Genomic DNA, 24,079 nt, shown 5'->3' with positions numbered 1-24,079 from the left:
TATACCTCATTTTTTCTATGGTGATAATTTTTATATATCTCGTTTTTTCCTATGTGTTTCACTTGTCTTCTTTATACCGTAACTGCTATTCTAATAGCAAATCCTCCCTAAAAGTTATTGCATTACATTCTTGATTAAATTATCTTTCCATGAATATATAATTTTATGGTGCTACTGCAAAAAAAAAAAGAAGTGGTGTTATTAGCTAGTTTTAGAAAATGCATTTTTCCCTAAAGGTTTCCATGATTTTGGCCACTACTGTAGGTGGTCCTCAACTTACAACCAAGATCGGGATCAGAATTTCCACTGCTAAGCAAAGGGGTTGTTCATTGGGCTTGATTTTAAGACATTTTCCCCCATGGCGCTCGAGCGAATCATTGCAATTGCTAAATGAATAGTGTCATTTTTAATTAACCGGGCTTCCCTCATTGACTTTGCTTGTCAGAAGCCAGCTGGGAAGGTTGCAGATGGCGACCATGTGACATCTCCGCCCCCCATAAATACATATTTGCCAAGTGCCCGAAGTTTGATCATGTGATCTGGGGGTGGGTGGGTGCTGCAACCGTCATAAGTGTGAGGACTGGTTGTGAGTCACTTTGTCCAGTGCCGTTGTGACTTCAAATGGCTGCTAAGCGAACGGTCGTAAGTCAAGGAGCTTTTCCTAGCTATCCAGGAAAGAAGGCCAGTTAAATAACACATTTTTTAATAGAATTATTATTATTATTATTTATTAGATTTTTATCCCGCTCTTCTCCCGAAGGACTCAGGGCGGTGTACAGCCAAAAATAAAAACAGTAACAAATATGGATATTGAAAGTCATTAATTTGGCTGAGATGGCTAAAATCTCAGCGTTTTTAAAAGACAATACGCAGGAAAGATATTTAATTGAATGGAAAAAATGGATTGATTATCTACAAAACAGATTTCAGATTAAGAAATATCAGATTGCCTTTGAATAATTAGGAAATATTATTTTATGTAATGGGGAGGGGGTTGGGAGATGAAAAGATTTGGATGAGGTTATTTGGATTAGAAGGGAAAATTTTACTCTATGTTTGGTTTATGTATAACAATACCTTGTGATTGACCCGGAAGCCGGGGGACGGGGGAAGGGAGGGGGAAGGGGGTTTCTGGGAGGGAGGGGGGAAAAAAGGGGGGGAAATGTTTTTGTTTTTAAAAACTTTTTCAATAAAAAAAACCAAACCAGTAACAAATACAATTAAAATAAACAATTAAAAAACTTTTTTTTTTTTATAAAATTGAATTGAACATAGAATAACAGAGTTGAAAGGGACCTTGGAGGACTTCTAGTCCAGGGATCGGCAACCTTAAACACTCAAAGAGCCATTTTTTTTAAATCTGCATTTATATCCCGCCCTTCTCCGAAGACTCAGGGCGGCTTACACTATTCAAGCAATAGTCTTCATCCATTGTATATTATATACAAAGTCAACTTATTGCCCCCCCAACAATCTGGGTCCTCATTTTACCTACCTTATAAAGGATGGAAGGCTGAGTCAACCTCGGGCCTGGTGGGACTTGAACTTGCAAGTAATTGCAAGCAGCTGTGTTAATAACTGACTGTCTTAGCAGTCTGAGCCACCAGAGGCATTTGGACCAGTTTCCCACAGAAAAGAAAACACCAGGAGCCACCAAACCTGAATAGCCACGAAACTAGCAAATGTAGTTGAATTAAACGTTCTGTTTCCTTCTGAAACTTTTATTTTCTTGGATTTATCCATGGTTGGCCTACCAGGGGGTCGACAAGCTCAATAAATGATGTGCCTGCGGTTGTAGCCCTTTGGTGTCCTCCACAGCCTTCTCACTGTTTGACTCTGTTGCCAAGTCTGCGGGCTATTGGCAGACCACAACAGTTCTGCCCTCAGGTGCTTTGGAGAATAGGGGGACCCCCCTCTTCTTTGTGGCAACCCTTCAAATATTGGGACACTGCTATCACGTCCCCCCTTATCACTAGACTTGACATACTAGATTCCTGCAGCCATTCTTTGCGTTGTTTCGTTCGAAAACGACGTCTGCTCCTTCGGCTTTAATTTAAAATGGATGCAGAATCCAGATCTTTCCTCTAGAACGCCGTGGCCCGTGGTTTGAAATCCGGGATAACAAAGCTTGAACGTGGATCCTTTTCTCCTTCGTCTTCCCCGTCAGGAAAGAAATAGCTGGCTTGTGAATGGCTTTCGCTTCCCGATCAGCTGCTGGCTGGTCCTCTGAGTTAAAGGAAGGGCCAGGCCTGTTCGTTGGCAGCAGGAAAACAGCACGCTTGTGAAATGCGTGCGTCTGAGAGGAAATTTCTCCAAGCCAGCCATCTGCATTGGCACGTGATCGCAGGAAGCTTGCAGACAGCAGAATCCCAGCCTGGCTTCAGCGTGTCTCAGCCAGAGAGTCCCTGGAGTGGGGAGACCAGCTCTCTGTTTGCTCTCAAGTTTGGACTGGTGTGCCTGAGACAAATTGGATGTGACACACAGATTGAGCGTGTAGAACATTTCCAGACTGGGTGGAAAGCTTGACCTGACACATGGAAGGACCTTGAAGGGGCCATCAATCCTTAACTGGCATATTTAAAAGGAAGGAGAATATCCAAATCCTGGCCCGTAGGTCCCCAGGAGGTCAAGAAGGCGACGTGGTGGCCAGCTGTTCAACCAGCTGTTAGAGCTGAGCTTTAAATAGCAGATTTATCTGGGCATTGAGCCGATGCTAGAAATGCAGCCGGTTTCCCACCCTGCGAGGTCACATTCGGTCTGGTGAAGCAGCCCTTGCTTTGCAAACGTTTCCAGAGGGAGGAAAAAAAATCAGGTTTGATGAAAGTTTCTTGGGAGGGAAGGAAATATTTTTAGATTTCTCAGGTTGGGTGGTAGACGCATGTTAAAAAAGAGACCCAATCTAGAAGTAAGGAGAATTTTGCTGACAGAGAGAACAATTTATCAGTGGAATCGCTTGCTTTCTGGAGTTCCATCACTGGAGGTTTTCAAAAATAGATGACAACCCTTTGACTGGGATATGATATAAAGTCTCTGTCTTCATCAGTCGGTTGGACTAGAAGATCTCTGTGGTCTGCAGCGGCAGCCCAAAAAGCCAATGCAATCCTAAATTGCATTAACAGAGGGATACAATCAAAATCAAGTGAGATACTACAGGTAATACCATCCTATATAAAGCCTTAGTAAGACCACACCTAGAGTACTGCATCCAGTTTTGGTTACCACACTATAAAAAAAGATGTTGAGACTCTTGAAAAAGTGCAGAGAAGAGCAACCAGGGTGATTAGGGGACTGGAGGCTAAAACATACAATGAACGGTTGCAGGAACTGGGCCTGGCTAGTCTAGTGAAGAGAAGGACCAGGGGAGACAGGATAGCAGTCTTCCAATATCTGAGGGGCTGCCACAGAGAGGAGGGGGTCAAGCTATTTCCCAAAGCACCCGAAGGCCAGACAAGGAATAATGGATGGAAACTGACCAAAGAGAGATTCAACCTGGAAATAAGGAGAAATTTTCTGACAGTGAGAGCATTCAACCCATGGAACAGAAGTTGCCTTCGGAAGTTATGGGAGCTTCATCACTGGAAACTTTCAAGAAGAAACTGGACTGCCATCTGTCAGAAATAATGTAGGGCAATGATGGCTAACCTTTTCTGGACTGTGTGCCCAAAGCACATGTATATGTGCATAAATGCGTGCTTGTGCACCCCCCCCCCCAAAATGCAATGCAGGTGCGGGCCCCGCACAAACACCCCATCGCAGCACATGTGTGTGTGCCCCTGCACGTGCCCCGCCCCACTGCATGTGTGCATGCAACTCTGCACTTGCCCTGTCCCCCCGCGCATAAGTGACAGAGACCTGACGACCATCTGCCCAGCGGGAGGCATGCGCGCATGTGCGGTAGAGCTGAACTGGGGCAATAGCTTGCATGCCCACAAAGAGGGTGCTGCGTGCCACCTATGCATGCCATAGGTTCACCATCACGGTGTAGGGTCTCCTGCTTGGAAGCCAGAGGGGGGTTGGACTAAATGACCTCCAAGGTCCCTTCCAACTCTGTCAATCTGTCAATCCCTAACTATTTTTTCCTAAACATTTAAAATTGTTAACTTCCTGCAGGGATGGGGAGGGCTCCTCTTCAATTGCAGATTTAATCTGTTTCCTGTTCTTTTTTAAAAAAATATATATGACATTCCGCTCAACACAATAGTTAAATAACGGAAAATGGCTTAAATTACCTGGTTTTTCAGTGGTATTGATCAATGGTTCTTGAAAAATCCAATACACCTTTTAGCTCAACAATGGATTCCCCAGAGAGCAGGCTAATCTTTGTGAAATGTGACAGGGTTTGGAAATAAGAGTACACAGACGAGCTCATCAGAAAGTAAGCAACGTATACACACTCGCTCGATCAAGCATGTGGATTTCACAGGTTGTAGCAGGTGGCTCTTAGCTGACCTTCAAATAGCTTAGTAGGGTTAGATTTATGACTTAGATAGGAACTGTCCAGAATTCCCAGGGATAGCTAAACTGGGAAGTTAAACAAAATCCCAGAATAAGGAAATTGCAAACCATTTTCAATTTGTTTACCAAGGAAATCACATGGACCTCAAGCTAAGCAGAATTTAGAGCCGTGTTTCTTAACGTTGGCAACTCTAAAGACATGTGGACTTCAACTCCCCAAATTCCTCCAGCCAGCGGGCTGGGGGAATTCTGGGAATTGAAGTCGACGCTTCCAAAGTTGTCAGAGAATTCTAGGAGTTGAAGTTCACGTGTCCGAGAGTTGCTAAGGTTGTGGAATACTGACTCAGACCCTATAACGAGAGAGTTTTAAGAAAGCGAAGGGCTGCCAGCCAGACTGGGAAATGGGAAAAAGATTCCAGAAAAAAGGAAATGCCTTCCGTATTAAAGCTAAGAAACTAAAATACTAAATCCACCTGTCTAGGAGCCCAGATTATCTCAAAGAGGCCTTCTTTTATTTAAATATACTTGCCTATGAGTCCAGTCTTAGCTGGATTAATTCAGGGGCGGGACTGAAAAATTTAACAAGCGGTTCGCTGCCCGATTGCTCGGTGGGCGCGGCCATGGGGGGGATGGCCTACTAGCAGGGGTAAAATGTAAAATTTTTTACTACCGGTTCTGTGGGCGTGGCTTGGGGGGGGTTAATGTGACTGAGTGGGCATGGCCAACTTTTTTTTCTTTTACTTTTAAAAGCATTTTTTCTACAACCTCTTCGGCTGAAGAGCTTGTAGAAAAAATGCTTTCAAAGGGTTCTGACGATCCCAGCTGAACCGCGCGATCATCAGAGGCTTTTTTTTTTACTTTTAAAAGCACTTTTTCGGCCGAAGAAAAAATGCTTTTAAAAGTAAAAAAAACCTCTGATGATCGTGCGGCTCAGCTGGGCATACGGGAGGGAAGGCGGGGGCAGGGATTTTTGCTACCAGTTCTCCGAACCTCCCACCACCATCACTACCAGATCAGGCGATCCAATCCAAACTGGGAGCATTTCACCCCCGCCTACTTGGCCTCCTGCACCACAGCGTGGTGGGGGGTGTTTTCACTCTCCCAAGGCTCCGGAGGCTTTCCTGGAACCTCCAGGAGAACGAAAACAGCCTCCCCCGGGCACCGGAGGTCCTCTGGAGACCAGAAACGGGCTCATTTCTGCAGTTCCCTGTACTTCCAGTAGGCCCGTTTTTTGCCCTCCAAAGGTTCCAGAGACTTTTCTGGAGCCTCCAGGAGGGCGAAAATGGCCTCCCCCAGGCACCGGAGGTGCTTCTGGTAGGCCCTTTTTTTACTCTCCCAGAGCTTCCGTGCGGTCTCTGCACTTACCTTGCATCCAAAACGGGCTGCGTGGGGACTGCTGGGAGGGGAGGGGAGGGGTGGGTGGGGTCAGGCAGTCCTTGGAACAACTGGTTCGGTTGTTCCAGATTAAAATTAACATCCGGTTCACTCAAACCGGTCCGAACTGGCTGAATACCATCCCTGGATTAGCCCATTTAGTTTTCTAGACCCGCTAGTGACAAGTTAGCTTCCACCCACTTCCACCTGCCTATTGTTACCTTCAATCTGGAAATTCATGCCAGATTGACTGTCCTTCGGAGGTTCAGCCCAGATTAGGAAATCCACTGCACAAGAAAACTAGAAGTAAGCATTACTGAGACAGGCTACCATAACAGAATTGTGCAAGTGCAATTGTGTTTTTTCTCCTCTTCCTCTTATATCTCCATAGGACACGAAGGAACCAGCCCAAATCTCTTCCAAACACTAGCTTTTTTCCCTAGAGCTCGGTAAATGCTTCTGGACATTTTTATTATCATAATAATTGGGGGGGAGTAACCGCTGTCGAAAATTTACTTCAAGGCATAGCTCCAGCAAAAGGTAGCAACAGCTCAAAGAATTTTGCTGCCAGCTATAAGGTTTGTAGCCACATTGGTTAGTTGGTTGGTTGGTTGGCTGGTTGGCTGGTTGGCTGGTTGGCTGGTTGGCTGGTTGGCTGGCTGGCTGGTTGGTTGGCTGGCTGGCTGGCTGGTTGGTTGGTTGGCTAGCCAGCTGGTTGACTGATTAGTTGGTTGGTTGGTTGGTTGGTTGGTTGGTTGGTTGGTTGGTTGGTTAGTTGGTTGGTTGGTTGGTTGGTTGGTTGGCTGGTTGGCTGGTTGGCTGGTTTGGCTATCCACCTTTAGAAACACAACTTGGGGCAGCTCACAACAGCAACACAACCCCCCAAAAACATTAAAAGCAAAAATCTGACATGTCAGCCATTATTTTCCAATCCAACTAACATCACCATCTTTAGTCTTTAACTAGGCACTTGTGGGGGTGGGAACAGAATGGAGGGCAGGGTGGGAGGAATCAAAACTACCTTATGCCATCATTTGAACATACAATAATCCATTGTTATGAAATCATCAACTAGTAGGAATTTCCTTCCAATTAACGTTGGGTCACAGCAACGTTTCTCAACCTCTGCAATTTTAAGATACCAATACCAATAGCACCTAGACTTATCTACCACTTCACAGTGCTTTTACAGCCTTCTCTAAGCGGTTTACAGAATCAGTCTCTTGCCCCCCAACAATCTGGCTCCTCATTTTACCCACCTCGGAAAGATGGAAGGCTGAGTCAACCTTGAGCTGATGAGATTCAAACTGCCAGATTGAAGGCAGCAGAAGTCGTCTGCAATACTGCACTCTAACCACTGCAACCAGTGGTGGGATTCAAGTAATTTAACAACCGGTTCTCTGCTCTAATGATTTCTTCCAACAATCAGTTTGCCAAACTGCTCAGAAACTTAACAACCAGTTCTCCCGAAGTGGTGCAAACTGGCGGAATCCCACCACTGACTGCACCACTACGGCTAACTGGAGCCCGCTGAGTGGGGAATTCTGGGAGTTGAAGTCCGCACATCTTAAAGGTGCCGAGATTGAGAACCTCTGGCTTACAGGACAGGTGCGAAAGGTGAGAGGGAACATGTTTAGGGCACAAAGAAAAAGAAAAAGCACTGAGATTGGGAGAAAAAGTGCTTCGTAAAGTCAAGAAAACCTATGGTAAAATAGACAGGTGTCTATGTCAGAAATTTGGTCATGACCCTTTAAAAAAGACGTCAGTGCAGACGCACCGAACACAAAACCCCTTGCCTAGAGGCTGTTTATGGAAGAGGTCTGAGAGAAATTGCCCATAAAATGCACCTCTTGTATGGAGCAGAAGTTATCCGCGATTTATTTTGCTAGCGCATAAAGTCAGGCTGTACAGGGAGACGACAATATTGTGTTGGAATATGCAAATCAAGGCTGGGGGAATGCACATAAAATCCAGGCAGCCCACTGTTTCATTCTGGCCTTTCTGACTTGCGGCTCAAGACTCGGGTGAACTCTGTGTGTAAATCAAAGTAAATCTATGGTTTGTTTCCCTATTTATTGAAGAAACTCCAGTGGCTGTTTTTCTACAACTAACTCGGCTTAAAAACGGAAAGCAAACAACCTTACGGCTTAGCATGGTGAGGGATTCCAGCTAAACTCCCATCTGCAAAGAGTTCATGAATTAACAAAGTAGGGATCAATAATTCAAGAAACAGTCCTCATCACCCCACGATGACAAGACTCGGAGCCAAATTCTGCTCTTTTGGCTGTGCAGTTTTGCTCTGCTGGCCCCGTGGATGGCTGCTTTTTCATTCATTCAGCCGCTTCCACGTTTGGTTCATTACAGATTTTAAAAAGGTAGCAATTTCATGAGTTGGAGACTTGGCGGGCTACGGACCCTTCATGCCATTCTCTTAGCATTGATAGGGAACTGCATTTGTTGTCCTTGTTTTTTGCAATTTCCCAGGGAAGGATTCTTCTGAGAAGAGCTGAGTCCAGGATACTAGTAGCGTAATGCAGCGGTCACCAACTGGTGGTTCGTGGACCACTGGTGGTCCGTGAGAAAATTTTGGTGGTCCGCAGAAAAATTATTTGCATTTTTTATATTGCACTAAATCAGGGGTCCTCAAACTACGCCCCCTGGGATGGATATATGCAATGAACGTTTGTGTTGCTGCAGAGAGTCTCCCCTTTCAGGGTCTTTTTGTGTGGGTTGGGGTCTGCTTCAGCCTCCTGGTGTGGAGCTTTGGGTGAAGGCTGGAGGGAAGTGCTGCTGGTGGCGAAGAGCCGGAGGGCCTTGTTCCAGTGGGACTGCATCATGACCTGGAACTGGCTGACCATCTCAGCCCGCTGAGCCTCCAGGCGCCGGTACCTGGCCTTGCACTCCCACAGGTCTTCTCTCTGCTTGGAAAGCTATGCTCCTAGTCCTCAGTGAGGTGCTTCTGCTGATCCTCCTTCTTGGTCAGATCCAATTTGAACTGAGCCAGCTATTTTGCCAACTCTTTCTCATGGAGGCTGCTTAGCTCCAACAACTGTTTCCTCTTGGGGCCCTAAGGAGCCCGGGCGGGAAGGGGAGGAGTGGCTAGGAGGGGATGGGCAAGTAGAGGCCAGTGAGGCGCCCCTTGATTTCAGTGACATCAAATTGGTCATGCTCACCCAGTCACATGACCACCTAGCCACACCCACCCAGCCGGTCATTAAGCAGATCATATTAGTGGACCACGGGATTTAAAATTATGAATTTAGTGGTCCCTGAGATCCGAAAGGTTGGGGACCCCTGGTGTAATGGATCGTGCAATTAAAGGAGAAAGAGGGGAGGGAGGGGGAGGGGAGGGGAGTCTCAGCAAGACAACTTGGGTGTCCTAGGGAGGAGGCAACCCGTTCCAGAGAGGGGCCCAAAACAAGAGACTGGACAGTCCTGAACTGCATGGAGAAGGGAGAAAAAGGTTCAAGGTAGCCACACCCTATACCCGGGATGGCGAACCTATGGCACGCATGCCAGAAGTGACACACAGAGCCATCTCTCCGGTCATGTTGCCCGTTGCTCTTCTGGGTTCCGGCATGCTGGCCAGCTGGCTTTCATGTGCGGGAAACCAGAAAAGCAGCCGCCCGGTGTGCAGGTGAAAGCCGGGCGGCTGCTCTTCCAGTTTCCAGCATGCACATGCGCACTGTCCACTCGGTCTTGTGGTTTCTGGTGCACATGCGTGCAAAAAGACCAGCTGGCCAGTGCACACATGCACACTCCCGTTTCAGCACTCAGTGCTGAAAAGGGTCACTAACACTGCACTAGAACTTCTCAGGGTACATCTGTTATTAGATTAGAGGGTTATAGCTTTAGCCTGGCAAGATTCTGTCTATTAAAGGTTTAAAGGTAAAGGTTTCCCATGTCTAGTCCGACTCTAGGGGGCAGTGCTCATCTCCATTTCCTAGCCGAAGGATCCAGCATTGTCCAAAGACACTTCTGGGATCACGTGACCAGCATGATTATACACCAAAAATACACAGAACACTGTTCCTTCCCACCAAAGTTGTACCTGTTTATCTATTTGCATTTGCATGCGTTTGAACTGCTAGGATGGCAGAAGAGGTTCAAGGTAGCCTCACCTTACAATCTTCCAGGGTATATCTATTAGGCTAGAATGTTATAGCTTTCGTTTGGCAAGATTCTGTCTGTTGGGTGTAAACCAATATAAATATTGGACTTGATTGGCTTCTACGGTGCCGTCTTTGGATTAGGGTCTGACATCTAATGCTTCTCTGTGTTGTGTTCCAGAGCGATCTTGGAAAATGTCGAACCTTGGCAACAGCGATACCAAGCCCCCTTGTCTACCCCGGAATGGACTTGTTAAACTCCCCACCCAGGCCAATGGACTCGGCTCCGCGAGCATCACCAAAGGGACCCCAGCAATGAAAAACCGCTTGTGCCAGTCTTCCGTGCCTGCAATCCTCAGCCCAGCCTTAATGAATCACAGTGACCTGTCCATGCCTGGTCTCACTTCACCATTGTCTTTGGCGGCTCTGGCAGGAGGGCCTTCAGGAGCCACCGTGGTGGGACTTCCCGCCGATGATATTTCTCCAGCCAACGGGGACATCCCGTCCCTGGAAGACCTCTCTGGCTCTCCCACCAAAAGACATCTGGCCGTGGACGAAAAGATCCTGAACCGTTTATTTACGTACTTTTCAGCCTGTGAGAAATGTGTCCTGGCCCAGGTGTGCAAAGCGTGGAGGAGGGTCTTGTATCAACCCAAATTTTGGGTGGGTCTCACGCCGGTGCTGGACACCAAAGAGCTCTACAACGTCCTGCCCAATGGAGACAAGGAGTTTGTCAACCTTCAAGGTTTCGCCATCCGGGGATTTGACGGTTTCTGCCTGGTGGGGGTTTCCGACTTGGACATCTGTGAGTTCATCGATAATTACGCTCTCTCCAAGAAAGGGGTGAAATCTATGAGCCTTAAGAGATCGACCATCACAGATGCAGGTCTTGAGGTAGGTCTTCAGCTTCCAGGGTGACGGCCCTGCTTCTGTTGCAGAGTTCAGTCTAGGCTTTCTAGGTTCAACCTTGGCAACTTTAAGACTTGTGGACTTCAACTCCCAGAGTTCCTCAGCCAGCAAAGCTGGCTGAGGAAATCTGGGAATTGAAGTCCACAAGTCTTAAAGTTGTCAAGGTTGGAGACCCCTGCTCTAGAGTTCCTCAACAGTTGTTCCCATTTTGTCCTTTTTGGGGGGAAAAAAAATGGGACTAATGGAGAAAGTTATGGACTATGATAAAAAAAAAAAAAGCAAATTGGCATCCAGGAGAACCTGATGAAAGTTCTGCCTCGTTTTTATCTGGCTTACATGCAGGGGTAAAATGCTACCGGTTCGCACCGGTTCGGGAGAACCGGTAGTAATAAAAGCTACTAGTTTGGGTGAACCGGGAGTTTAAAAAAGCTACCGGTTTGTCTGAACCGGTATTTCCAACGATCAGCTGTGCCACGTGATTTATATTCACTAGAAAGCAGGAAATCCTGCTTTCCAGGGAATCTAAATCGTGCAGCACAGCTGTTTCCCCACCCTCGCTGTTCTGCTTACCTTCTTAAGCCTCCTTTTTCTGCGCGCAGCATGTGTTTGGTGTGCATTGCGCATGGGCGTGCAGTGTGCGTTTGGTGCAAAGTGTGTATGTGCACGCACAGCATGTGTTTGGCGTGCACTGCACATGCGCAGGCAGCAAATCGGTGGCAAACCACAGAGGATTTCACCACTGCCTACATGCAACACGTGTGGGACTGCTGGAGGTCTTTCTCCTCCAATCCCACCCAGCCCAGCCCACTTTAAAGAAGATCGGACAGGTTTATAGTCCTCTCCACTTTGGAGAAGGGACCTCTTGGTGACCAATGTCACTGCAATAGGTGTGTAAGGAAAGCTTTTACATCTCTGGGTGTCTTTGGATAAATCAGATTCACCCCCGGGGGGTTCCACTAGAACAGTGGTTCTCAACCTTTATAGTGCTGCGACCCCCTTAATACAATTCCCCACGATGTGGTGACCCCAACCGTAAAATTATTTTCGTTTTGAATTTATCGCGCCTGAAGCCGTATTGGCTAGCGATCTGAACTGCTTGCGATTGCCTTGAGGACGGAGGCATTAAAGCGGAGACTCCTCCCCTATTAAGATTATCGTGCCTGAAGCCAGATTAGGCTAGCGATTGGGAGTGAATGCAGCTGGCTTGAGAGGGAGACATCAGAGCAAAGATTTAATTCATCTCGCCTGAAGCTGAATTCGGCTAGCGATTTGAAGAGCCTGCAGCTGGCTTGTGGAGTCAACCATTGGAGCGCGATTCTTCGACTCACAACTATACTTCCCATATTTCCGATGGTCTTAGGCGACCCCTGGCAAATCGTCATTCGACTCCCAACGGGGTTGCGACCCACAAGTTGAGAACCGCTGCACTAGAAGCCACAGTGGAGCACCAATGTCTTTTCGCTACCACAAATGCTCGTGTGAATAGCTACCGAAATAGGGGACATTTAACAGCCTTTAATTCAGAGATTCCAGGTGGAATATGCACATTATATGAAACCCATGGAGACTCTCAGTCATCCAGATCACGGTTGTCCCAAAGGTGCTTGTTCAAGAGGCAACTGGGACATCTTCGAAGATTTTTTTTTAATTTTTTTAAATTATTTAAAATTATTTGATTTTTTAAAATTTTAATTTGATTAATTGGGGTTTTAAATTTTTAGTAATTTATAGGGTGTAACTGTAGTTTTGGCCAATTAAATGAGTTTTTTAAGGGTTGTTTTTAATATTGTCTGTTTTCCTGTATTTTAACTGGCTGTTCACCACCCTGAATCCTTCGGGAGAAGGGCGGTCTATAAATTAAAATATTATCATTATTATCATTATTATCATCATTATTATTATTATTATTATTATTATTATTATTATTATTATTATTATTATTATTATTATTATTTTGCTTCTCATCCAAGAATCTTTTTCAGCTGAACAGAGCTGAAGTAGCCTCTCGGATGAGAAACGAAACAACGCCTTCAAAGAAAAAACAGAAAGTCCAGTTGCCTTTTGCAAAAGCATCTTTGGGATTATATGAAGTCTATGCCGTATTGTTACTAGAAATCGGTATTTATTTATTTATTTATTTATTTATTTATTTATTTATTTATTTATTTATTTATTTTCTATACCGCCCTTCTCCTGAAGGACTCAGGGCGGTTTACAGCCAACATAAACAGATTCATCAATAAATTAAAAAATAATTTTAAAAATCTAATTCAATTAGGCCGAATTCCATTAAAACTATTAGTAAAATGATAATAAAACCCAAGTTAAAAACTATATTACAATTAGGCCAGCCCTGCGCGGTGAAACAAAAAGGTCTTGAGCTCACGTCGGAAGGTCCGGAGGTCAGGGAGCAAACGTAACCCCAGAGGCAGCTCATTCCAGAGGGTAGGTGCCCCCACAGAGAAGGTTCTCCCCCTGGGGGTCGCCAGCCGACATTGTTTGACTGACGGCACCCTGAGGAGACCCTCCCTATGGGAGCGCACAGGGTGATGGAAGGCTATTGGTGGCAGCAGGCGGTCCCGTAGATATCCCGGTCCTGTGCCATGGAGCGCCTTAAAGGTGGTAACTAACACCTTGAATTGCACCCGGAAGACCACTGGCAACCAGTGCAGCTTGCGCAGGAGAGGTGTTATATGGGAGCCACGAGTAGCTCCCTCTATTACCCACGCAGACGCATTCTGGACCAGTTGGAGCCTCCGGGTACTCTTCAAGGGGAACCCCATGTAGAAAGCATTACAATAGTCCAGGCGGGAAGTGACGAGGGCGTGAGTGACCGTGCATAAGGAATCCCGGTCTATGAAGGGACGCAACTGGCGAATCAGGCACACCTGATAAAAGGCTCCCCTGGCAACGGCCGTCATATGTTCTTCTAACAACAGCCGAGCATCCAGGTATTATGTGTTGCATGGACCATCCCCTCTGCTTTGTCACCCATGGCTTAGTCTCAAGTGGAGGAACCTAGCCACTCTAATAGGTTATTCACCAACCACAGTTAAGGTCAGTCATGGCTTAGCACAAAGTAGGAACTCAGCCAATGAGTCTCGCTTCCAATGGCATCTCACTCATGCACAATTTTGCAACTTGATTCCGCATGCAGCCATCCCTGCTTTGTTGTACAAAACCCCAGATGAATGAGATCCGGCTCTGGTTCTTTTTGTGAAGGGTATCCAGCCCTGGTGGATAGGTGGCCTTGTTCCCAACAAGCCACGATTTCCCATCAGCGCAACCCAGGGGTGTCTCCACAAGCTGCCTAAATGCCATTGGAACAGATGTCTTTCTAAGATATTTAAGCAGATGGGCCAGGTTGCTGTTAGCGAGCAATTACGATTTCAGTAATTGGAAAAGTTGTCTCTGATTGTTTCCTGTGTCCCGATATAGTAACGGAACTAAAACAGAGTAACAGGGAGTTAAAAAAAAGAAAAGAAAAGAACCTTAATCTAAAACCATCATATTGCAGATTATTTTGTTCCCAACTGATTAATCAAGCAAATGGCTTTCGATGACTTTACCAATTAAAAGTGTTGATTCTTTTTTTTTAAAAAAAATAATTTTTATTAAACTTTTAAAAACAAAGAAAAATACAACAAAAAACAAAAACACATTAAAAATACATAACAGGCATAACATTACATGTTTTACAGCTTGCTGTATCGGCATAAATATATATTCTCTGTTCTTATTCAGTCGTTCCTCTACATGCTTATATTTACATTGGTATCTATTTACCAATCCGTCCTTATCCGGTTAACACAATTCAATGGTTTACACTTCCTAATTTTAACTTAATTAGGTTAACATTCCAACTTATTATTTTGATTTCTTTTTTCTAACCGGTGTTGATTCTTATACTGGTTGAGACTGAAGTAGTACTGTCTGCTTGAGTGAAACACGATTTTGGTTATATCTGAGAGGAGAGCATGGAAGATTAAACCAGAGGCATTTTGGTCTACCAAGCATTTGCAATGATATCACTTGCTCAAGAGATGAAAACGACGGATTTGGTATTAGCAGCATCCGAGAGACATAATTTGTATCATTGGCACGATGAAGCACAAAACATCATTACGGCTTCTTGTGTCTTTCCTCTGAAACAAAACTAGATGCAGGAGATGACCAGGCTGAGCATGAGGAAGGGGTCAAACACGTCATCAGTCTCGAGTCCCTTCGATCCCATAAGAGATCTAAGTCCAGCCCACCTTGAATTCCTTTGACTCTTATCTACCGCCGATTTGCTTTGGCTGTTAGTAGTTCAGATTCTTGTAGAGAGCTTAGCGCTTGCAATAAATCTTTATATCCATTTGAACTCCCTGATTTTCCTGGCGCTATAGTAGTTTAAATCAGGGATCTGAGCCTTCCCGACTATGAAGGAACTTCAGGAAGACAGGAAGATGCCTCATATTGAAGCATATGTTATTTCATCCAGGACCAGCTGTCCAAAACTTCCAAGAGAAAACAATGGTAATTTTATTCTTCCGTTTGCAAAGAGGGTGATATAGATACGTAGATAAAAGTGGACATACCAGTGGTGGGTTGCTCCCGGTTTGGACCGGTTCTTGTGGGGGGAGGCTGCGCCCATCAACCCTTACGTCATCAAGAAGTGGGTGCGCAAGTGTGAGCAAAGCAAGCACGTGTGCGCGATCCCACTGCAAACCAGTGATAAAGGTAAGTAGAACCCACCCCTGGGACACACCCTAAATCCTGTTGTGTCTGCGCTCCCCGAGCTGGGCCTGCTGCCAGAAAGTAACTTGGACAGTGAGGGGGAAGGGCCATCAGGACTTACCTCGGGAGCACCAGCTTGCCTGGCTCAGCTCCAGGAGCCAGAAACAGGCCAGGTGGAAGAGATAACGAGGCCTCCATCCCCTGACTCTTCCCCCCCCCAGGCCACGCCCGCAGACCCAGCTGACGGCAATCAGGCTTGGTTGAACCCTAGGTTTCGTATGCAGGAGAGGAGGGAACAACAGAAGCAAGGGTGGGGCAGGCCTAGGAAGTGCTGAGTCATGGAGCCACACCCCACAGGATATAAAAGGCAGCCAGAGCTGCTGTGTCTCTTTGTAACAGGCAAATCCACTGATTAAGAGCTGAAGTTTGTTTCTGGGTGACTCACCAGCATCATGGAAGATAACGGAGGCTCTTGGCAGACGCTGGCTATTCTGCTGCCAGACCTGATAGTGACGGCTAATTAAGCCATCATTCGGACGGAAGCGAGGGAGGACAGAACAAATCCGTGATGGCAAACCTAAGGCATGAGTGCCAGAGGTGGCAAGCAGAGTCTTCTCTGTGGGCATGCGAGCCGTCGCCAGCTGCTCTTCCGGGTTCCATCGCGCACATGCACACCAGCCAGCTGGTCCTGGATTTAATTGTGGTCCTCCAGACGTTGCTGAGATACATCCCCCAGCATCATTTGCTATTGGCCATGTTGAGTGGGGCTACTGGGAGTTGGAGTTTAGCGCTGTCTGGAAGGGCACCTGGACACACACACCCTCTCTTTAATTTAGCCTATATTGAGAGCATCCCAAAGGAAATTAATTGAGAATTCTGCAGCATAAAACTTGTGAAAGAAAACTTGCAGACATTATAAAAATGCTATGTTTCTGCTTGGGATATCCGAAGGCAACTTCTGTTGCATTGGTTGATTTCTTTCACTGCCAGGAAATTTCTCCTTATTTCCAGGTTGAATCTTTCCTCGATCAGTTTCCATCCATTATTTCTTCTCTGGCCTTTGGGTGCTTTGGAGAATAGCTTGATCTCCTCTTCATTGTGTCCGCCCCTCAAATATTGGAAGGCTGCTATCCTGTCTCCCCTGGTCCTTCTCTTAACTAAACTAGCCGTGCCCAGTTCCTATAACCGTTCATCGTATGTTTTAGCCTCCAATCTCCTAATCTTCTTGGTTGCTCTTCTCTGTACTGTTAAACGCAGCAAAGAGAATGCTAACTTTTCTCCCTCCATTCACAACGGAGCTGCTGCAGCCTGTCCCTTTCAAGGTGGTCCACAGGATGGAGGGGGGAGCAGCTGGAATGGAGCCATTTTCATGAAAGGCAGGAAAATGGGGAAGGGGAAGGGATTTTCCTGCCTGTCATCCATTCCTCAATCACAGCACAGACTGAGGGAAGGATGGTAGGCAGAAATATTCCCCTTCCCATTTTCCTGCCATTAGCAACAAGGAGTGGCTGGGAGGGGAGGGGCCGCGGAGGATCCCCCTCGATGTGAGTGATGTCGAGTTGGCCACGCCCACCCAGTCACATGACCACCATTACCCAACAAGTCACGCCCACAGAACCGGTGAGGGATTTTTTTTTAATTTCACCACCGCTTTATCGAGTGGTATTAGTACCTCCCTTGACCTTGATCGTATCCAGTGGTGGGATTCAAATAATTTAACAACCGGTTCTCTGCCCGAATGATCAGCTGGCTAGGCGTGGCTCGATGGTCATGTGACTGTGTGGGCGTGGCCAACTCAACGTCACTCATGTCGATGGGCACTTCGCTTTAGCTGTTACAGTGTACTAAGTAAGGGTTAACCAGAGAAGCAGTTTCTATACGCAGGGAAATAAAAATTAGGCTAGAAACACCACCAGAATGTTTCCTTCCTGCCTTCCTTACAGGATTATCCCTGTAAAGTACAAAAAAACAAAATAAGATTTCTTGCGACAACCGGTTCTCCGAAGTGCTTAGAAAGTTAACAACCGGTTCTCCCGAATCGGTGCGAACCGGCTGAATCCCACCACTGATCGTATCTCTCTGTTAATGCAACTTTCAGGTCATGCTGGAACAGATGCAGGGGCTTATGCACCTGGAGCTGTCTGGATGCAATGATTTCACTGAAGCCGGTCTCTGGTCGAGTCTGAATGCCCGCATCTGCTCCCTGAGTGTCAGCGACTGCATCAACGTGGCCGACGATGCCATCGCGGCCATCTCACAGCTGCTGCCCAACTTGACTGAGCTCAATCTTCAGGCCTATCACGTGACGGATACAGCCCTGGCTTACTTCACTGCCAAGCAAGGTTACACCACCCACACCCTCCGCCTGAACTCCTGCTGGGAAATCACGAACCACGGCGTGGTGAATATGGTGCACAGCCTCCCCAACCTGAGCGTCCTCAGCCTCTCCGGCTGCTCGAAGGTGACGGACGACGGCGTGGAGTTGGTAGCAGAAAACCTCCGCAAGCTTCGGAGCTTGGACCTGTCGTGGTGCCCTCGGATCACAGATATGGCGCTCGAGTACATCGCTTGCGACCTCCACAAGTTGGAAGAGCTGGTGCTGGATAGGTAAGGTGGGCCCTGACCTTCTCCGATTCCTTTGGCAGGGGACAAAGATTGGGGCCTGAAATAAGACATCCCAGGGAATTAGGTACACCAGGGAATAGAAAGCTTTGGACAGCTCGTGGTCATCCCTTTGACAGTCTTCAACTGACGGAGCCAAAAAATAACCTACAAAGGACATCATCCAAAGAGGCAAAGGGACACTGCGCCATGGTGGCGCAGTGGTTAGGATGTAGTACTGCAGGCTACTTCTGCTGCCTGCCGGCTGCCTGCAATTTGGCAGTTCGAATCTCACCAGGCTCAAGGTTGACTCAGCCTTCCATCCTTCCGAGGTGGGTAAAATGAGGACCCAGATTGTTGGGGCAAGAGGCTGACTCTGTCAACCACTTAGAGAGGGCTGCAAAGCACTGTGAAGCGGTATATAAGTCTATTGCTATTGCTATACAGGGTAGAGAGTGAGACAGACAAGGATGAGGTAAGGCAATCAGATCGTCCCAAGTTAAAAAAATAGAGATCTAATTTGGTCCAAGATAGCTTCCAATGATGGTGAACCTTTTTGGCATCAAGTGCCCAAACCAGAACATATGCGCTGGAGCACCAGAAACCCGAAGACCAACTGGCCAGTGCACATGTGCGTGCCAGCCAGCTTGTCGTTGTATGCGCCAGAGGGCTGAAAACCCAAAGACCACGTGGCCAGCGTGCACACGCGCACTAGCCAGCAGGTCTTCAGGTTTCTGGCGCTCTGACGCGCATGAAGACCAACTGGCCAGTGCACATGCACATGGCGGAAACCAAAAGAGCAGCTGGTGACAGCACACATGCCCACAGAGAGGGCTCTGCGTAGGTTCACCATCATAGTTTTATCAGGTTCTTCAGAACCTCAAAGGGGCCCCAAGGAGATCCTGCCCATTTCATCACTGGTTGTGCCGTGACAGTGAGGTTTTGCAAAGTTAGACAACTTTCCAGGGGCCTTCAAAACCCCGAGCATTTTTTTTTAGCAGATTCAATTTGTTCTTAGATGATGATGATAGTGATGATGATGATGATGATTACGATGATCATGCTTTGGAGCAGGGGTCTCCAACCTTGGTCACTTTAAGACTTGTGGACTTCAACTCCCAGAGTTCCTGGCTGAGGAATTCTGGGAGTTGAAGTCCACAAGTCTTAAAGTGACCAAGGTTGGAGACTCCTGCTTTGGAGAACTGATGGAGGTTTAAAGGCACAAACAAAGGCCCCTTAAGAATTGCAGGAGCTTAAGATATTTCTTGAATTCCTTCCTCCTTCAAAACCTCCCCCCAAAACTGGCCCTTGTCCCACCCTTATCTTTGAGTCAGATCCTCAACATGCAGCACAAAGTCCAGTGTGATTCTTGACCTGACGAAACCGACCTGCTTGTGCTTTAGGTCAGGGGTCTCCAACCTTGATCCCTTTAAGACTTGTGGACTTCAGCTCTCAGAATTCCTCAGCCAGGAACTCTGGGAGTTGAAGTCCACAAGTCTCAAAGGGACCAAGGTTGGAGACCCCTGGTTTAGGTCCCAGTTTGCATGCTCCTCTATGAAAACAACCCCATTGTTCTCCCGTTTTTCACTTTATGGTGATCCATCTTCCTTTGTCTGGCAGGTGTGTACGGATAACAGACACTGGGCTCAGTTACTTGTCCACCATGTCCTCGCTTAGGAACTTATATCTCCGCTGGTGCTGCCAGGTAGGTCAAAGGAAGCTGGGATTCTTCCCCTGGAGAGCCTCATCCAAGAATGAGGCTTGCAATTTGTAAGAGAGCTGCTGTGTCTGCGCCCCCCGAGCCGGGCCCCCTGCCAAAAAGTGACTTGGAAAGTGAGGGGGAAGGGCCATCAGGACTTACCTCGGGAGCACCAGCTTCCCTGGCTCAGCTCCAGGAGCTAGAGGCAGGCCAGGTGGAGGCCTCCATCCCCTGACTCTTCCCCCCCCAGGCCACGCTCGCAGACCCAGCTGATGGCAATCAGGCCTGGCTGGACCCTAGGTTTTGTAGGCAGGAGAGGAGGGAACAACAGAAGCAGGGGTGGGGCAGGCCTAGGAAGTGCTGAGTCATGGAGCCACACCCCACAGGATACAAAAGCAGCAAGAGCTGCTATACCTCTTCGTAGCAGGCAAATCAACTGCTTAACTAGAGCTGAAGTACTGTTTGTTCCTGGGTGACTCATCAAGAGAGATAACAGAGACACTTGGCAGACGCTCGCTAGTTTGTTTTCATAGCTGATAGTGCCAGCTAATTAAGCCATCATTCGGACGGAGGCGAGGAGTGACAGAACATCAGCATTGGGGATAAAGCAGTGGTGAAATCCAATATTTTTTTTACTACCGGTGCTGTGGGCATGGCTTGGTGGGCATGTCTTGGTGGGCGTGGCAGGGGAAGGATGCTGCAAAATCTCCATTCCCACCCCACTCCTGGGGGAAGGATAGTGCAAAATCCCCATTCCCACCCCACTCCTGAGGGAAGGATAGTGCAAAATCCCCATTCCCACCCCACTCCAGGGGGAAGGATGCTGCAAAATCTCCATTCCCACCCCACTCCAGGGGGAAGGATGCTGCAAAATCTCCATTTCCACCCCACTCCTGAGGGAAGGATAGTGCAAAATCCCCATTCCCACCCCACCCCAGGGGGAAGGATGCTGCAAAATCTCCATTCCCACCCCACTCCTGGGGGAAGGATGCTGCAAAATCCCCATTCCCACCCCACTCCAGGGGAAGGATGCTGCAAAATCCCCATTCCCACCCCACTCCAGGGGAAGGATGCTGCAAAATCCCCATTCCCACCCCACTCCAGGGGAAGGATGCTGCAAAATCCCCATTCCCACCCCACTCCTGAGGGAAGGATAGTGCAAAATCCCCATTCCCACCCCACTCCAGGGGAAGGATGCTGCAAAATCCCCATTCCCACCCCACTCCAGGGGGAAGGATATTGCAAATATTGTCTTTGACAACCAACTCAATATTTATGACGATCGCAGTGGTCCAGGGGTCACGTGATCTCCTTTTGTGACCAACAAGCACAAATCAATGGGCAAGCCAAATGCAATTAATGACTGCGTTCCTAATTTAACAACTGTAGTGATTCACTTAACAGCTGTGGCTAGAAAGGTTGTGAAATAGGGCAAAACTCAACGACTTCCTCGGTCAGCAAACTGAAATTTTTGGCTCAGCGGTAGTCGTTGAGTCGAGGACTCCCCGTATATATAGATTTTTTTTTTCTTCCAGAAGTAAGTAAATAAATGTGCTTTGTGGTCTCACCATCCCGTCTTCTCCTCCCTTGTAGGTCCAAGATTTCGGCTTGAAACATCTGCTGGGAATGAGAAGCTTACGCCTCTTGTCATTGGCCGGTGAGTGTTGGGGTGGGGTGGATCTTTTCAGATCCAGTGAGAAACGGGCCTGGAAGAGAGTTTTGGGACCCCTGGGGGCCTGAATCCCAAATCACCCAATTTCCTTTGATCTTAGACTAGCTTGTGGTATGCAATCACTCACCCACGGTGGTGCACGCTGGGCTCAGATGTGCAAACTCAGGTAGATGCAGGCACACATACATATGTGCCTATTTGCAGGTGCCCAGGCAGATGCGAAGAAATATGCACCCCTACACACAGGCGCACCTGCATGCACAGATATGCACGCCCCCATACGCTCAAAGAGGCCAATAAGAGCGAGTTAAACATTCTCGGAATTGAATGTTTTTTTCCTTTTCAAGCAAGCTCTGCTTTTAGTCTTTCCAGCCGAGATAGTCTTTCTTATTCTTGGTGCTGTTGCAGCTTGTTTGTTTTCTTGCAGACTTCTGCACTGATGCTGCTACCTAGCTGGGTAATGAAACTTCTGCAAGAAAACAAGCAAGCTCTGAGAGTACCAAGGACCCCACAGTTCTCCTCCTCTTCTTCCTCCTCCTCCCCTCCTCACCCTTCCCCCCCTCCTTCCCCTTCTCCTCCCCCTCTCCCTCCTCCTCCTTCTTCCACTCCACAAAGCCCACTCCCTTCTAGCTTTGATGGTATTACCCAATTGGGTAATGAAACATCTGCAAGAAAACAAGCAAGCTCAGAGAGCTCCAAAGATCCCACAGGTTTTTTTTTTGTTGTTGTTTTTTGTTTACATTTATACCCCGCCCTTCTCCGAAGACTCAGGGCGGCTTACAGTGTATAAGGCAATAGTCTCATTCTATTTGTATATTTTTACAAAGTCAACTTATTGCCCCCCCAACAATCTGGGTCCTCATTTTACCTACCTTATAAAGGATGGAAGGCTGAGTCAACCTTGGGCCGGGCTCGAACCTGCAGTAATTGCAGGCTTTGTGTTCTTAATAACAGGCTGTACCAGCCTGAGCTATCCGGCCCCTTAGTTGTCCTCCTCCTCCCCCTCCCTTCCACTCCACAAAGCTGACTCCCTTCTAGCACTGATGATGTTACATAGTTGTGTCATGAGATGTCTGCAAGAAAACCACCAAACTCAGGGAGCACCAAGGACCCCATAGTTCTCCTCCTGCTCTTCCTTCCCCTTCTCCTCCTTCCCTCCTCCTCCTCCTCCCCCTTCCACAAAGTTCACTCCCTTCTAGCACTGATGATGTTACATAGTTGGGTCATGAGATGTCTGCAAGAAAACCCACCAAACTCAGGGAGCACCAAGGACCCCATAGTTCTCCTCCTCCTCCTCCCTCTTCCTCCTTCTCCTCCTCTTTCCATTCCACAAAGCTGACTCCCTTCTAGTACTGACGATGTTACATAGCTGGGTCATGAGACGTCTGCAAGAAAACCCACCAAACTCAGAGGGCACCAAAGACCACACACACACACACACCCCTCATTTCAACCCTGAGCTACAAACTTTCTCCTTTATTAGTTCTTTCTTATTCACTGGGGCCCCCTCTCTCTGATTTCCCTTTACCAGGCTGCCCTCTGCTGACCACCACGGGACTGTCAGGCCTGGCTCAGCTTCACGACTTGGAAGAACTGGAGCTGACCAATTGCCCAGGTGCGACTCCAGAGCTCTTTAAATACTTTTCCCAACACCTGCCTAGCTGCATGGTGATTGAGTAAGCCGCTCGCTAGAACGATCTGGCTAAATCCTGGAGTCCTGGTTCTCCAATCCTAATTCAGCACTGACCGACCATCCAGAAGTCAAGGTTTTTTTTTCTTTATTTCTTCGTCATTGATATATAACTGTATATGGAGATATATAGATATATATGGATGAATTTCTTTCCAGAAGAGGGTGTCGTGACTTGAAAAAAAATCACGCGCTCGCACATGTACACTCAAAGAGGGGGGGACAAACAAACAAACAAGCAAACAAACAGTGCGATGGACAATTGAGAAAGAGTTGGTCCTTAGGTGGATTGGCTGTGGCTCTAACGCAAGCGGAAGAATTGACCCTCCTGTTTGTAAATCCTGACGTCGCCATCATCTCTCATCTTTCCTCATAGGGAGCTGTTTGGAAATCTTATCTTTTGGGGGTAAGCAAACAAACAAACAAATAAAAACAAGAATAAGGGAAACACACCCACGTGCACCAAACACTCCCCCTACCCCCCCGACAGCAAAACCAAATGAAAAGGGATGACGGAGAGTGAATCAGCCAGAAAATCCCAACAGCCGATTAAGCCACGTCGGCGAGCAAGCCCGACATCAGTGCTGAATGAAAATGATTTGTGCCCATCCGGGCGTTTCATGTTACGGGGCAGAGAAAGGTTTGCCTAGGAGCCTACCCGATCTGGGTGTGGTGTGTAAGGTAGGGTCAAGGGGTGGGGGTCAGCCCTTGCGAAGGCCTTCAAGGTATGGACGTTGGACGGTTGAACCTGCCCGCGAAGAGGCGGGCGAGTTGTTTACATTGGATTGTTGGTTGAAGTTGAATGAGTCGTGGAGCCCCACCGGAGAATTCCTCGGAGCCGGATGGGGGGC

General features: G+C 47.4%; 1 protein-coding gene across 1 annotated transcript; it reads left to right on the top strand.

Moving 5' to 3' along the window:
* Positions 1-10,133: 10,133 nt before the first annotated feature.
* Positions 10,134-23,218, top strand: FBXL16 (F-box and leucine rich repeat protein 16). The gene is made up of 5 exons (XM_058157930.1): positions 10,134-10,832; positions 17,665-18,173; positions 19,788-19,872; positions 21,460-21,523; positions 23,070-23,218. Exons 1-5 carry the CDS (start codon positions 10,134-10,136, stop codon positions 23,216-23,218), a joined length of 1,506 nt encoding a protein of 501 aa, XP_058013913.1.
* Positions 23,219-24,079: the final 861 nt, after the last annotated feature.

The sequence above is a fragment of the Ahaetulla prasina genome, chromosome 14 (assembly GCF_028640845.1).
Source record: "Ahaetulla prasina isolate Xishuangbanna chromosome 14, ASM2864084v1, whole genome shotgun sequence".
Lineage (NCBI taxonomy): Eukaryota > Metazoa > Chordata > Lepidosauria > Squamata > Colubridae > Ahaetulla > Ahaetulla prasina.
Note: the sequence above shows the minus strand (reverse complement) of the source record. Positions and strands in the feature narration are given on the sequence as shown.

Bases quoted from the DNA above. Each gene is read 5' to 3' on its own strand.
- FBXL16 (XM_058157930.1), top strand. From the start codon at position 10,134: ATGTCGAACCTTGGCAACAGCGATACCAAGCCCCCTTGTCTACCCCGG. The intron at 10,833-17,664 runs GTAGGTCTTCAG...TGCAACTTTCAG, and splicing joins TCACAGATGCAGGTCTTGAG to GTCATGCTGGAACAGATGCA. The intron at 21,524-23,069 runs GTGAGTGTTGGG...TCCCTTTACCAG, and splicing joins ACGCCTCTTGTCATTGGCCG to GCTGCCCTCTGCTGACCACC.